The sequence below is a fragment of the Vulpes lagopus genome, chromosome 6 (genome assembly GCF_018345385.1).
Source record: "Vulpes lagopus strain Blue_001 chromosome 6, ASM1834538v1, whole genome shotgun sequence".
Lineage (NCBI taxonomy): Eukaryota > Metazoa > Chordata > Mammalia > Carnivora > Canidae > Vulpes > Vulpes lagopus.
In genome coordinates this window covers 86,526,194-86,541,307 of record NC_054829.1, presented here as the reverse complement: position 1 = coordinate 86,541,307, position 15,114 = coordinate 86,526,194, and the positions used below count along the sequence as shown (strand labels likewise).

The 15,114-nt window shown below is 37.1% G+C and overlaps 1 protein-coding gene across 2 annotated transcripts in view; it reads left to right on the top strand.

The window, feature by feature from the left end:
* Positions 1-15,114, top strand: part of HSD17B11 (hydroxysteroid 17-beta dehydrogenase 11) — a 32,950-nt gene that overhangs the window by 2,717 nt on the left and 15,119 nt on the right. For both annotated transcript variants that reach the window (XM_041759258.1, XM_041759256.1), the window contains exons 2-4: positions 4,069-4,176; positions 8,277-8,408; positions 9,714-9,820. In XM_041759258.1, the coding sequence (XP_041615192.1) occupies positions 4,069-4,176; positions 8,277-8,408; positions 9,714-9,820 (347 nt within the window). The remainder of the gene's footprint in view (positions 1-4,068; positions 4,177-8,276; positions 8,409-9,713; positions 9,821-15,114) is intronic.

Genomic DNA, 15,114 nt, shown 5'->3' with positions numbered 1-15,114 from the left:
GAAACTTAAGAAGCAGCAGCTCCAGATCATACAGTTTCCCACAAGCTACTGTTTGTGCTTTGGCTTTTCCCAGAGGAGCCAGTGGAGAGCAGGTAGGAGTCTAGCAGTAGTCCAGGCAAAAGATGATGCTGGTTTTGCAGGCCAGGGAAGTTATAGCAGAAGTGATCAGAAAATTAAGGATAATGTAGTGAGTATGTATTATGTTAAATTCATTCTATTTAAATAAGCCATCTATTATTTTGAGATTATATCCTTTGCACTTTTTTGTGGATAAAATATACATATATATATTTAATGAAATTACAATGATAGTAACTGATAGTTTCTATGTTGGTTTTAATTTAGCCAAGTAAAAGATTGGCAGTTCTAGTTCAGTGTCTACACTGCAGTCCACTTTTCTTGAAATTTTATGGGTTTTAAAATTATGATAGTCTGAGAGTCACTGAACTTGACTGGAGAGGGAGAGTAGGGTGGAAATTTCAAGCAGTCCAGGCAGCAGAACCTAGAAATATAAAACTTTTGGGCTGGTGGCTATACTGAGAATGAGTCAAAAAGAGAAGAGTTTTTTAGATTGTCTTCAGATCAAACTGGAAGGGCAAAGAGGGGCCAGATAAAATTCTTTCCCTCGAGTGCAAAGGCAAATTGTCCCCAGAGACAATTTCTCAGGTTGTCAAGCAGCCAGGATAGCAATGCCCAAAGATATGCTTCTCAGGATGTTGAGAACAGACATCTTCCTACACATTATGAAGTATACAGAAAAGGAGCATGAATTTAGGGAGGAATTAGTGGTGGCTTCAGCTTTGTTATTCTGCCCGGAATGGATGCCATAATTTTTTTATTGTCTTATGTAGATAATCTCACATTTCTTGACCATTCTCACCCCCATGCCTGTTTACATAAGTTTGTGAAGATAAATGTATAGCAAGTGGTGAGCACCTACTATATACTCAAAGACTGTCACATGGAAAATGAATTAATGAATGGAAAAAAGCAATGGAAGGAATCAAAAACATGTAGATGTTTAGTAGTCTAGGTAATGGGCAAAAAGTTTCAGTTGTGGGATAGAGGGCAAAGAATGATGAGTAAAGACTTTTTAAAAAAGATTTTATTTATTTATTCATGAGAGACACACACAGAGAGAGATAGAGGCAGAGACACAGGCAGAAGGAGAAGCAGGCTCCATGCAGGGAGCCCGACATGGGACTCAATCCGGGTCTCCGGGATCAGGCCCTGGGCTAAAGGCGGCGCTAAACCGCTGAGCCACCCAGGCTGCCTGAATGATGAGTAAAGACTTAAAGGAGAGCCCAGGATTAAAAATTGAGAACTGAATCCAGCACATTAGGAAAAAGGTTAACAAGGAAAATGTTAAAGAATAACAAGCAGTCCCACTGCACTGAGCAAAATTTTAAGTCTGCCTACTTTTTATTTCTTACCAAATGAATATGGAGACTGTCTAAAATTTTTCCTGGCAGAATTTAGAACTTAAATTTGTTGCATAGTTCAGGAGGTGTGGAGTGCAGCCCTTGGCCCTAAGCAAGGAAGACCAGGGAGATAGGCAAAAGCGTGATTGCAGATGTTAAAGGTAGGACGGGTTTATCAATATGCACTGTGTCTGTTGATGCAGAAACCCAACCAGTACTAAGCAAATCTCCACAAATGGAATAAAGGCAGATAGAGTTTTATTGTAGAATTTGTTCCAAATAAGGACTGAATTTTAGAAATACCCAAAGAATCAGTACCATATACTTTTTAAACTTTATTGTGATAAAATATATATTACATAAAAATTTCTATTTCAACCATTTTTAAGCATTCAGGTTAGTTGTGTTGAGTGCATTCCCATTATTACAAAATGACCTCTACTATCCATCTCCAGAACTTTTTCATCATCCCAAAAAGAAACTTTGCACCCATTAAACAATTACTCCCCAGCCCGCCTCCCCCAGCCCCTGGCAACCACCATTCCACCTTCCCTCTCCTTGTATCTGACTATGCTAGGTAGCTTCTAGAACGAGAATAATGCAATGTTTGTCTTTTTGTATCTGTTCTGTTTCATTAAGCTTAACATCAACAAGGTTCACCCATGCTGTAGAATGTGTCAGAATTTTATTACTTTTGAAGGCTGAATAATACTCCATTGTGTGTATATGCTACATTAATGAAATACACTTTTATTTTTTTTAATTTTTTTTAATTTTTTTATTTTTATTTTTTTTTGAAATACACTTTTAAAGGAAGGGACCAAAAGCTGCCTGGAGGTACAGGAGGGCAACATAAGGTTTACTTGAGATGTTCCAATGTCCCTTGGGGAATAAGGGCTCCTCATCAGAGGACAAACAGTTTGTGTGAGAAATTTCAGCAAAAGCAAAAACACCCTATTTCCTTTTCCTGTCACAGTAAGTTTACTGAGCAAACTGCAAATTCTTTCTGTAGCTGTCCAGATTTTGGGTTTTCTGAAAGAGTAATTACAGTTTACCAGCAAATTTGCACACTAGTGTTCTGCCCTGCTATTCTCTCTTGGGTAAATGTATTAAGTTCATCTACTTGTGCATTAGCTGACAATAATTTCTTGGTTTGCAGAGTTCACAGACTAACCCTCAATCCAAGGTATGGTTTCAGACATTTTCTACAATGAAAAAGCTATAAAATTGGTAAAGGCAAACCAATAAACATACAAAAATGGAAACAAAAAAAGAAAAACAAAAACAGAACCCTATGGTCTGATCACAAATTTAAGGTGACAAAATCAACACTCCAGATGGGGCTCGTCATTCCTTTTCTCACATCTCACACCTATGACCTCCATCTGACTTGTTGCAACACCATGCTGCCAATTACTTAAACTTTTTAGTTTTTAGCCCTTTTTAGCAAGGGCTTCAGCTTTGGTTCTTCCTACCTTCCTCGTCCAATCACCAAGTCCTTCTGACTTTACCTCCTAAAGATATGTTTTATGGCTGATTCTCTTCTCTACATTCTTTCTAGTAAGGCCACAGTTCAAGCCTGTGTCATCTGATGGCTGAATCATTGTAAACTGCCTACTAATTTTTCTCTCTTCCTATAGCATTGACCCCCTAAAATCTGTCCTCTATACTTTAGCAAGAGTAATCAGTATGATACCTAAATATGACTCTGTGATTTAATCAGTACCCACCCCCTAACTTTTTGGATAAAACTTGGTATGACATGCAATGCCCTTTGATTTGGGAATTGAATCCTATGACTCAACAACACCAATCTGTTAATATTTTACCACTGGACCTTTCTCCTATCCATCCCTTTGTTTACAGTCTGCATGCCCTTTCCCCGCTTTTTACCTGGCTGTTCTACTTACCCTTAAGACCCAACTCTGGTACCTTTTCTTCTAGAATTGTATTGAATGCCCCTCCTCTGTATTCCAGTAACTCTCTGTATATTGTTCTGTTATAATACTTACCATAACATATTAGTTTGAATCATATGAAACTGCCAATTTTCAATCCTTTATTCCAACAAAATAACAATTCCACATGTCCTACCTAAATTTTATATTTATTTTATGTTTCTTTCTACTAGACTGTGAGTTTGCTGAAGTCAGTACTCTGTCTCATTCATATTTGTGTCTACAAGTTTCCTCTAAGCACCGTGACTATGACCTACACATTAAAATGTTAAAGGAATGAGTGAATGAATGAATGAATGAATGAGCTGTAATTAACTCCTTATTTATTTATTTTGCAGCTTGAAAATTATGTGAATATATTTTAGTGACACAGAAAGAAAAAATTTAATAATATTTTTAAAATCTTGTTATGAAATACACACACACATTCACAAAGTATGTAAAATTCATGAATACAAAACTAGTGTTTTAAGATTTTTATGTTCTTTAAAGAAGTTTAGTTTCAAATAAAAGAAGCTATTCAAAGTACTAAGAGCAAAGTGTACCTATATTCCTGCCAAAAATGTGTCCAGGTAAATTCTTGCCTAATGCTTGGTCAAACGATCTATCCTCAATTATTTTCAGCTTTTGATGTAATATGTTCATGTCATTTATTTTGTCCTCTCTATCCTTTTTGTTGCCTTTCCTAGCATGGGATTGAGGACACAGCTGCTGAATGCAGGAGACTGGGTGCGAAGGTTCATGCCTTTGTAGTGGACTGCAGTAACCGAGAAGATATTTATAGCTCTGCAAAGAAGGTGAAATTTTGTGTTTGGTTAGGTTTGCATCATGTTAAAGAAGATGCGGTCTATGTATACAATGGAATATTACTCAGCTATTAGAAATGACAAATAGGGGATCCCTGGGTGGCGCAGCGGTTTGGCGCCTGCCTTTGGCCCAGGGCGCGATCCTGGAGACCCGGGATCGAATCCCACGTCAGGCTCCCGGTGCATGGAGCCTGCTTCTCCCTCTGCCTGTGTCTCTGCCTCTCTCTCTCTCTCTCTCTCTCTCTCTCTCTCTCTCTCTGTGACTATCATAAATAAATAAAAAATAAAAATAAAAAAAATAAAGTCCATGCAGTACTAGGAAGGTTACTGCTTATATCCCACAAAAAAAAAAAAAAAAGACAAATACCCACCATTTGCTTCAATGTGGATGGAACTGGAGGGTATTATGCTGAGTGAAATAAGTCAATTGGAGAAGGACAAACATCATATGGTCTCATTCATTTGGGGAATATAAAAAATAGTGAAAGGGAATAAAGGGGAAAGGAGAAAAAATGAGTGGGAAATATCAGAAAGAGAGACAGAACATGAGAGACTCCTAACTCTGGGAAATGAACAAGGGGTGGTGGAAAGGGAGGTGGGTGGGGGTGACTGGGTGATGGGCACTGAGGTGGGCACTTGACAGGATGAGCACTGGGGATTATTCTATATTTTGGCAAATTGAACTCCAATTAAAAAAAAAAAAAAAAGAAAGAAAGCCAAAAAAAAAAAAAAAAAGGATCGCATCATGTCGGAGCTGAGAGGGATTCTAGAGATCTCAGCATCATGATACAAACAAAATAGCAGAAGTTTTGCCCAAGGTTTTGCAGTCTTGGCAGATCCAGAACTAGAACGTATAATTGAGTTTCCCATACTTCAGTGTGTTGTAGAATCATCCACAGAGCTTGTTAAAAACAAACACCCCAGAGATACCTGGGTGGCTCAGTAGGTCAGGCATCTGCCTTTGGCTCAGATCATGACCCAAGGATCGTGGGATTGAGTTCTGAAACCGGGATCCCTGCTCAGCAGAGAGCTTGCTTCTCCCTCTCATTCTGTGTTTTCTTCCTCTCCCTCTGTGCTCTCTCTTTGTCAAATAAATTAATTAAATATTTTTAAAAAAGACACCCCAGAGGTTTGCTTTCAGTGGATTGAGGACTAGGCCCAAGAATCAGCATATTTAGTACCCCACATACCCACGCCTCACCCATCTGCTTCTGCTACAAGTAAATTCTTGCATGATACTGCAAATCACTGACAGGGTCTTCAAAGGCCTCATCAAAGAACTGGATTAGGGAATTAGGATAAATTTAACTGTTTATCAGGTTTTGATCATAGATAGATTTATTTCTGTAAAACAGTATTTGTCTCTTCTATATACAACTAAGATGTGCTATGTATATATAATGAAGTTTCACTCCCAAAGCATTCATACATGTGCTTGTTAACTACATACTACAATAGTAAGAAAGTCAGTAGAATTACCTGGGAAAATTCCATGAAATACACATTCCTAGACCTCACCTTTGGATAATCTGAATCAGTATAGTATAAAGATTCTGATTCCACCAGCCTTGAGAACCTCCTTGGTTTAAGGGAATTTTAGATTTGAGGACATTTTTAACTTCTATTTTTGAATTTTAATCTTTTTTTAAGATTTTATTTATTTATTCATGAGAGACACACACAGAGAGAGAGGCAGAGACATAGGCAGAGGGAGAAGCAGGCTCCCTGCAGGGAGCCTGATGCAGGACTCGATCCCAGGACCCTGGGATTATGCCCTGAACCAAAGGATCAACAACTGAGCCACCCAGGTGCCCCTGAATTGTAATCTTTTATCTCAAACTGATGCCTCTATTACTGGTGAGGCCTGAGATAAGTCAAACAAATAAGTCGAAATTGGGATGCCTGAGTGGCTCTGTTGGTTAAGACACTGACTTGATTTTGGCTCGAGTCATGATTTCAGGGTCATGAGATCGAGCCCTGCATGGGGCTCCGCACTGGGTGTGGAGCCTGCTTGGGATTCCCTCTCTCCCTCTGCCCCTCCCCTAACCCCCTCACCCTGCCATGCCATGCCCCCCACACACACACCCTGCTCTCTCCTTTTCTCTCTAAAAAAAAAAAAAAAAAGACTAAGTAGAAATTATCCAGACTAGTGGTGGGAAATAGCTTTCCTACAAGGGGGTACAGTAGGAGCAAGGCCAGTAGACGAGAAACATCTGCATTTAATAGTAACTATTTTACTTAAATTAACTGTGAGAGATGTACATTCTTTCAGTTACCACTGCCTCTATCACTGCAAGTTAGCTAACGTCTCTGTGCATAAGTTTCCCCAATCATAAAAGGTACAGCAAGTACCTACCTCAGGGTTTTAAGAGGGATTAAATCTATTAATGATGTAAAGTTTTTAGATCAGTACACAATGATCATCTCTAGACTCATCTGGGAATAGACTGTTCTGGAAAAGGTAATTTCAGTATTTGAACCTATTCTGTGTGTTTTAATCCAAGTGTTTCTACTGAAATTGCTCCAGGATCAACTATGTGCTTAAACAGAACGTGTGTGATGACAGGTGATTATCAGATATTTTGAAGTTACTGCAATGTGATTATTTTAGTAGCAGGACATTTTTATGTCACCTAACCATTTAAACTCACAGCTTGCTTTCATTACTGAGAAATGTGCAAAGCAGACATTCATACTGTGTAGAGATAAGAGGCGATGATATAGGGAGCTCAAGGATGGAGGAAGGGACAAGTGTGTCTGGGCAAATTATATTTTAAGTCATCCTACTTCAGAGGCATTACAGCAGCTTCATCACTTCAACCACACACACTGTCCAGTTTTTCTCTATATCTTAGGGGCATTATTCCAAATGACAGTTTTAATATGGTGCTAGAGAAATGGATATAGGTACAAATAGTGTTGATGAAGAACCAAATATCTTGGCTTGACTCTTTAATAATTTAAATACAACCTGATGAAATTCATTTCTGGCTGGAACAAGCTTCCAGCAATTGGCACACCAGTGCCCTATGGGGTCGCTAATGGGTATTCCACCCCCTGGCTTCCTTTCTGTTTGAGGTTTTGAAGCTTGTCTTGGGCTCTGGGGTGAGAAGATCTGGAAGAGTCTCAGCTCCATGTGACCTTTAACAGCCATGTGATCTGGGGAAAGAAATAGCCATTCTGTTTTTCATGTTCCTCATCTCTAAAATGAGCATACCAAAAGTTGTCAGCTCATGGAATTATTGTGAGAATTAAATGAGATAAATAATGGAATTGTACAAAATGCATAGCACAATGAAAGCCTTTAACAGGCTTTTTGCCACCTCCCCCTCAGTCCCCCAGCACACTGCAACACTATCTAAATATGATAACTCTTAACAGAAGTTAGCTTTTATTTGGAATACAATGTATAACAGAATTCATTGTAACTCTAGGATCCATCCACCAAGAAGCTTAGTTACTCAAAGAACCATAAAAATATCAGATAAGATATGCTGGTGTTGCCAGCCCTTAGGCCAACTGCCACCTAAGGAAGAGAGTTTGGTGAGCAACAGAAAGGAGTGACTACAAAAATAAATAGAAGATGTGACCAGCTTAATGGTATAATCAGTTTTACATAGTTCCCCATATAGTCCCTGCATTTGCCAATTAATTAAAAAAAAATTTTTTTTTTGCTTACCTTTTGAAGTAATATTTAAAAAAATAAATGCTAGGGTGTTTTCATTTGTTTTGTTTTGTTTTTTGTTTTTGTTTGCCCCTGGTTATGGTTTTTTGTTTGTTTTTTTTTTTTGTTTTTTTGGTTTTTTTGGTTATGTTTTTATTAGCCAAACACCTCTCAGGGTATAATCAATAGAGCAAAGTCAAGAGGCTAAATTGCAAAAGAAAACTTCTACCTACCAGACTCACAGGTAGTGCTGTTTTGAAATTAAGTAGCTAAGATTAAAAGGTTCTTTTTTCCATGTTGGCACATAGATTACAAAACTACTTTTTTCCCATATCTAATAGAGGAACACATAGCTCTTTAATCATTCTTGCATGCAAACCTTCCTTCATAACTCTTAATGATGCAGGTATTTGTCTTATTTTTAAAGGTGAAGGCAGAAGTTGGAGATGTTAGTATTTTAGTAAATAATGCTGGTGTAGTCTACACATCGGATTTGTTTGCAACACAAGACCCTCAGATTGAAAAGACTTTTGAAGTTAATGTACTTGCACATTTCTGGGTAGGTATGACTTCTTTTATGAAAACATTCCCTTTTGTGAAACCCAAAGACTATGTTTAAAATGGAGATTTCAGCACATGTAAAGATGCATCAAATTAATACTGAAGTTTTATCCAGGTATGAAGAATAATATACAAAGAGATCATTTTTCAGGGTGACTGGCTCACTTAGAAGAGCATGACACTCTGAACCTTGGGGTTGTGAGTTCAAGCCCCATGTTGGGTGTAGAGATTACTAAAAAAATAAGTAGACTTTTAAAAAAACAAAGGTCATTTCTCATGACCAAATCGCAGTCAACCATTCTTCCTCCTCCCTTAAAAATATTAATAATAATAATTAATAATAAACTTCAGGTATTATATATGTTTTAATTTTATACTAGATTCTCTCATCTATGTGATCTTGTTCATGAAGGAAGGGATTAGGGGTCATCTGAGCCCTCTTGTGTGGATCTGTTAAGATGATCCCAGTTTCCTTTGCATGAGTCTCAGGCCTTGAGTGTTTTCTGGCCTTAAGCTTGTAAATTTTATTATAAACCTCACATTCAAGGTCTATAGATATTGACAGAAAGGGAGAGAGAGAGTTTCTGAAGAGGCTAAAAACTGCCCAAATAGCCAGTTCCTGAAAGGGTCCCTCAAAGCTTTCTTGGATGTGAGTTTGGGATACACAATCTCTAAAGAATATTGCAATTGGAGAAAATGCAGCATTGTATTACGTCAATATTCCCAAGTTATTGACACCTGTTTTTGTATCTTTATAACTTTGTATCCTTATAACTGAATTTACCTGTCTTTCTATCTTTATTAGAATGTAGGGCATTGTCTTAATGTTTTTGAATCCCCATCACATAGTAGGTGCTCAATATTTATCACATGAATTGTTCTGTGACTACTGGAAGATTGCTGTTCATTTCAGTATTTTGATGACATGACCAAACTATTTTCTAACAATTTAACATTACATACAAATTCTTTTGATAACTCTAGATTATTATATTTATTCAATATATGAAATGATAGAAAACATCAATGACAAAATGAGGGAGAATTAGGGAATAGTAGAAGTTCGCAATTTAAATGAAATGGAGTCTCAAAGTTTTCGGTATCCATTGCTTTGCTTAGTTTTTCCAATCTAGGCATCCTATCCTATTGCCTTATGTTACCACATATGGCAATTAATCTAGGTTTTTTCCCTTTATTCTAGGAAAAATATTAACAAAATATAGTTTGTTTAGAAATATTCCCAATGGGTCTGCAAATCAGAAATAACAATATGTCTTTTCCTCTTAATAAATACTATTTCTAGACTACAAAAGCATTTCTTCCAGTGATGATGAAGAATAATCATGGCCATATTGTCACTGTGGCTTCAGCAGCTGGGCATACTGGGGTCCCCTTCTTACTTGCGTATTGGTAAGTGAGTATGTGTTTCCTTAATTTGTTCCTGTGCTTAACTTGTATGATTTCTTACCCTGTCTAATGAAAACTACTGTTAGTTATGATAAACTTGAAGTTGCTGCAATAGTCAGAAAGTTGCACAAAAGTCTCTTGTACAACAGCATTATCAACCATTAATCCCCTCCAAGGCTGACCATTCTAGAAGTGGCTGCAGGCAAATTATCCAATTAGAAGCCAAATATCTTAAAGCATTTCTCTTCGCTTTTAGCAGCAAGAAATTATAAAGCAAGAGTAATATTTTTGTACCATTAATGAAAGTTAATATTAGTAATTTTTAATAAAGTAATTTTGTGGAAATAAAACAGTATAAAGAAAAAAACAAAAACAGTATAAAGAGAAAGTATAATCTGAGATTCTAAATATTAAAAGCATCAAAACAATGGCATTGTTTTTAAAAAATATAATAGTAATCCATTTAAAAACCCATGCCATTGTAATAACTGAAGAGCTTACTATATCAAGCAGGGCACAATAATGGTGTGCTCCACTGTATACTGTAAAGAATTGATCAGTGAGGCCACCATACCCCAGGTGACCCTACCGGTTGCACACACCCCAACAGTGCTTGGCCATTTTTATATTTTAGCAAATAATAACTCTTAAAATGTTGAATTACTGTGCAAATAATATCTAGTGTGCAAATAAATATACATACAGATTGCTCAAATTTGTTTTCTACTATCCTGCTTTTTTGGAATGAAGTATCTAAATTCTAGAAACAGCAGATATAGTTGTATGCATATAAATATATAAACATAGGCATGGATGGGTATCTTGTTTCTATATAATATATACATACATATATATGTGTGTGTATATAAAAGGTCTATATTTTGCATTTTACAAGTTTGCAAGGGCATATACCAAGTCATTTTCCTCTAACCACATCTGGAGAGTGGTTATTCTTTGGTAATGATAAGTTTATTTTGTTCCTTTTATTCATCTGTATTTTCTCTCTTAATATATATTTGTCTTCTAATAGTTTTTAAAAATCAACACATATTTGGATTGAGGTTTCTTCTGAAAGATGAAATGACTGCTGATGCAGTCACAGAATAGACCTCTGGTCCAGAGCCAGTATAAGTTAGATGATTGTCCCCTGGCCATCAGAAGCTGATACAATTTGGCATTCCTTGCCTTGATGAACCATAGCTACAGGTGTTGCTGCTCAGCTACTATATGACGCCCTGATCCCCTGCCACATTCTTGGTCTCTGAGCATCGAGATAACCCAAGAGAAGCTAAGTCCAACAGGGCTGTGAACTTCCTCCTCCTCTTTGCCATAGTAAATAACTGTAGCTCTTTTGATTCTACTCCACTGAATGGTCAGCAGTGAAAACCAAGAGAGAACGTGTTTTGTGTGAGAAACAAATTTATTTTGGTTACTCCTGATAGTGCTTTCAGCAGAAGTAAAAGCTCTCACTAAGTATTGTCAAAGCACAAATGATACACACAGTAGGGCAGATTTCAGACAACACACTTCTAGGCGGCACTGTTCATATTTAGGTCCCTTTAAACTTGAAGGATTTTCCAGGAGATGGCAGTAAAGTAGCTTGAGAAGAGGAGTAGGTTTTCGTCTTCGCACAAAGGCACCCTCTGGGCTGAAACCACACAAATGGTTTGTATACTTCTGGCTTTGGGACAGAACGGCTGCTGGCTTGCCCCTGCAGGACTCGTCTTTGGATCCTCAGCTGCAAATGACGTGAGCTGCTGCAGTCTGTGACCCTTAGTGACCATACCTGTCTTTGATTCAGTTGACTCTGGTTTTTGCTCAGCCTCTGATCAATGATAGAACTTTCACAAAGACTTCTTCAAACACAGAGCAGTGTGGTTTATCATCGGTGTTTGTTATTAACAATTGGGTAATACAACAGAGACACTGCCTTTTAAAACATAAACGTTTCTATTGAAGTATGGCATAACTTTATAAAAGTGCAGAAATCATAAATGTACAGCTCAATGAATTACTATAGAGTGAACACATCTATGTAACCACCATGCAAGTAAAAAAAATAGAACAAGACCTTAGGAGCAACTTTTTGAACTCTTCCCAACCAGTAATCCCTCTTTGCTTCTCAAAGGTAAACTCTGTAATTCACTTGCAACACCACAGAATAATTTTGCCTGATTTTGATCTTTAGATAAATGGAGTCACACTATGTTTGTGAGGTGTATCCTTGTTGTTGGTAGCTACAGCTCCATCATTGTCTTGCAGGCATTGTGTTGCGTGATATGACTAGACAGACAACTATTTATCCGTAATACCATTTACAAACATTTGGGTTGTTTTCAGGAAGAAACCATTATGAATCATATTGTTATGAATCTTGACTCAATAATTAACTTTATGTGACCTTTGACAAGTTCCTCAATTCCTCTATGCTTTATTTTCTTCACCCATAAAAGAGATTAATCATAGAAACTAACTCAATCACCAGGATGCTGTAAAGTTTAAATCATATAATGTAATGCACTTAGTATAGAATCTGGAGTCCTACAAGTATTCAATAACAGGAGGGTACCTGTTAGTGTTACATTCCAATTCTACTTCCCTGTAATCACACAAAATAGCAAGGTACCCCCTCTCATTTTAGCTTCCAGAATGCTTTGCCTCAGTGGAACTAACCCTATATGCTCTGGCTCCTGAAGGTTGAAATGAAATGAGAGAGGATCTGGAATTACCTGGGTTTTTTTCCCTTTAATCCAACTGTTAGCTGCCATTATCCTGAGTTGCTACAGCCATAGCAAAAGACTTTGTTACAGATCCAATCACCTCTATTGGAAAAAAAATGTTTCAATTTATTTTGGAGTTACATTTCAACAGTTTTATGATTAATATGAAAAGTCCAAGATAAAAAAACAGGGTTCACCATGAGAGATGTTCACCTTTTAATTCTATTCTAAAATGTTTTTTGCTGCTTGCTAAGTATTTTGTCCAAAAGTATCTTGATTTTAAAACGAAAATGTTTAAAAGTACCACGAAACTCTGGCTAATATCTCTTGTCAACTTAAAGAGCCAATTTATATGTATGAAAGTCACCAGTATGGGAAGACATGGCAAAATCAAGTCCTGATCTTTATTAGCTTATAATGAAATGTTATTTAAAAGGATGATTGGAAAAAGAAATATTAATTCACATTATTAATAATAAGAAATTTGATGTAATGTTACAAAGTGCAGAAAAAATCCACTCACTTTTAGCTTTCATATATATATAAACAAATGCACCCTGAAGTTCAAAAATACGGAGTTCTTTTAATACACTTAATATCATTAACTCTAAGCTTTAATATGTTTGTGCACTTTCGGTTCATTTAAGGAAAATACAGTTTAGTAGAAGAAAACAAATGTACTGATAATCTTACCATGTAGAAATAACCATGGTTAAAAATTATTATCATTTTAGGACATTTTAAATACAGGTAGACAGTCAAGCATTGAAAGAAATCTGCCTACATAATCGTGGCTTTTTAAAACTTTAAATGAACATTTTGCACATTAATATATACATATGTGCAATATCACTTTCATTTTTTGCATGATATCCTGCTGCACATATGTGCCACTGTTTTGCAATTTATCCACTATTTTTGTGCAGTTTATTTGCCAGGACTCTTTCAGTTGCAAAGAACACAAAACTTAAATGGCCTTGGACCAAAAGAGGAATTTTTTAGCTCTGTAGTTAAAAGTCTCAGGCAGGCTCTCCTCTATCTGTCGGTAGCAGCTCCAAAGTTAATAGCCTCTCAATATCCAGCAGGTGGAGGAAAAGCCATGATTTCCCAGTTATGTCTTTCAAACACTCTAGTTCCAGAGTTTACTCTAACTAGATGGTCCAACTACTGTATGGGGAGGCAGAGAGGGGTGCTACCTGGCAAAATCAGAGTGATGTCACCAGAATAAGGAAATCAGAATGCCGGTGGGCAAAAACAACAGCTATCCATGCCAGATATATAAAATTGTTGCCTGGGTGGCTTAGCAGTTGAGCACCTCACTTTGGCCCAGGGCATGATCCTGGAGTCCTGGGATCAAGTCCCATATCGGGCTCCCTCCATGGAGCCTGCTTCTCTCTCTGCCTATGTCTCTGCCTCTCTGTGTGTGTGTCTCTCATGAATTAAATAAATAAATAAATAAATAAATAAATAAATAAATAAATAAATAAATAAATAATAAAATTGTTTCCAACCATTGGCCTTCATGAACTATATATCCCAGAGACTAACTTGAATATAAATCTTTAGAAACAAGATTGGTTATTTCCTTTGGATAAATATTTATAAGAGCAATTACTGGATCTAAAAAAGCATGGCATATTTTTAATGAATTTGATACCTTTTGCCAAATTGCCTTCCAGATAAGGCTGCCAATTAACTTGTGCTTTGGAAAGGAGAAAGCTATGGAAATTCTTTCTCATCTTTTTTCTTAAGCTTAGCATATATTGAAGGCTTAAAGAAAAGATTCCTAGTTCAATGACATAAAATGAAAATATTCTGTATGTTGATAAACAATTTCCTCAGATTCTCACCATTATTGCTAGGCAAAAACTCCATCTTGTTTTAGTTTGTATTTATTTTATTCCTGAAATAAAACATTTTTATATGCATAGATCCATTGGTATATTTATATTGTGAATTTTCTGCTAATGTCCTTTAACCATTTATCCATTAGAGGATTGTCTTATTCATTAATAAAAGTTGCCGTATATTAACCCTTACCCGTGTCTTACATGCTGCAACTGCTTTACCAGTTTGTCATTTGCCTTTCAACTTGATTGTGAGCTAATGAAATTTAGACTATATCATATAGAGGCCTGGTTTATTGCGCCAATTTAAAGCCTGATTCTCCCACTTTGTCTCGTGTCTTTGGGCAAGTCCTATAACCCTGTTGGGGGAGGTCCTTCAGAAGACATGAGCTGTAAGCTGAACCTAGGCAATCAGAGGCTCCCTCTGCACCTCACCCTGTCCTTGGAACATGGTATCCTGTTGCCTTCCCCATTCCCAAAAGCTGCCCCAAGGACACAGCCTTGAGATAGAAAGGTGATGTCAGGACTATCTGGATGGTATATATGACTAAACCCAATTAAGGCCTCTTGTAAACTTTTAAGATTCTGGCAGGTGGGTGAGGAAATCTACTCACCTTGCAGCTGTGCTAGAAGAGCCTCCCAGGTTCCCTCGCTTGTTACACCTGCCATCCACCAATCTGTAGTGGCCTGCCTTTTTTTTCTTCAGCCTCTCCTTGCTCTCCATGTACAG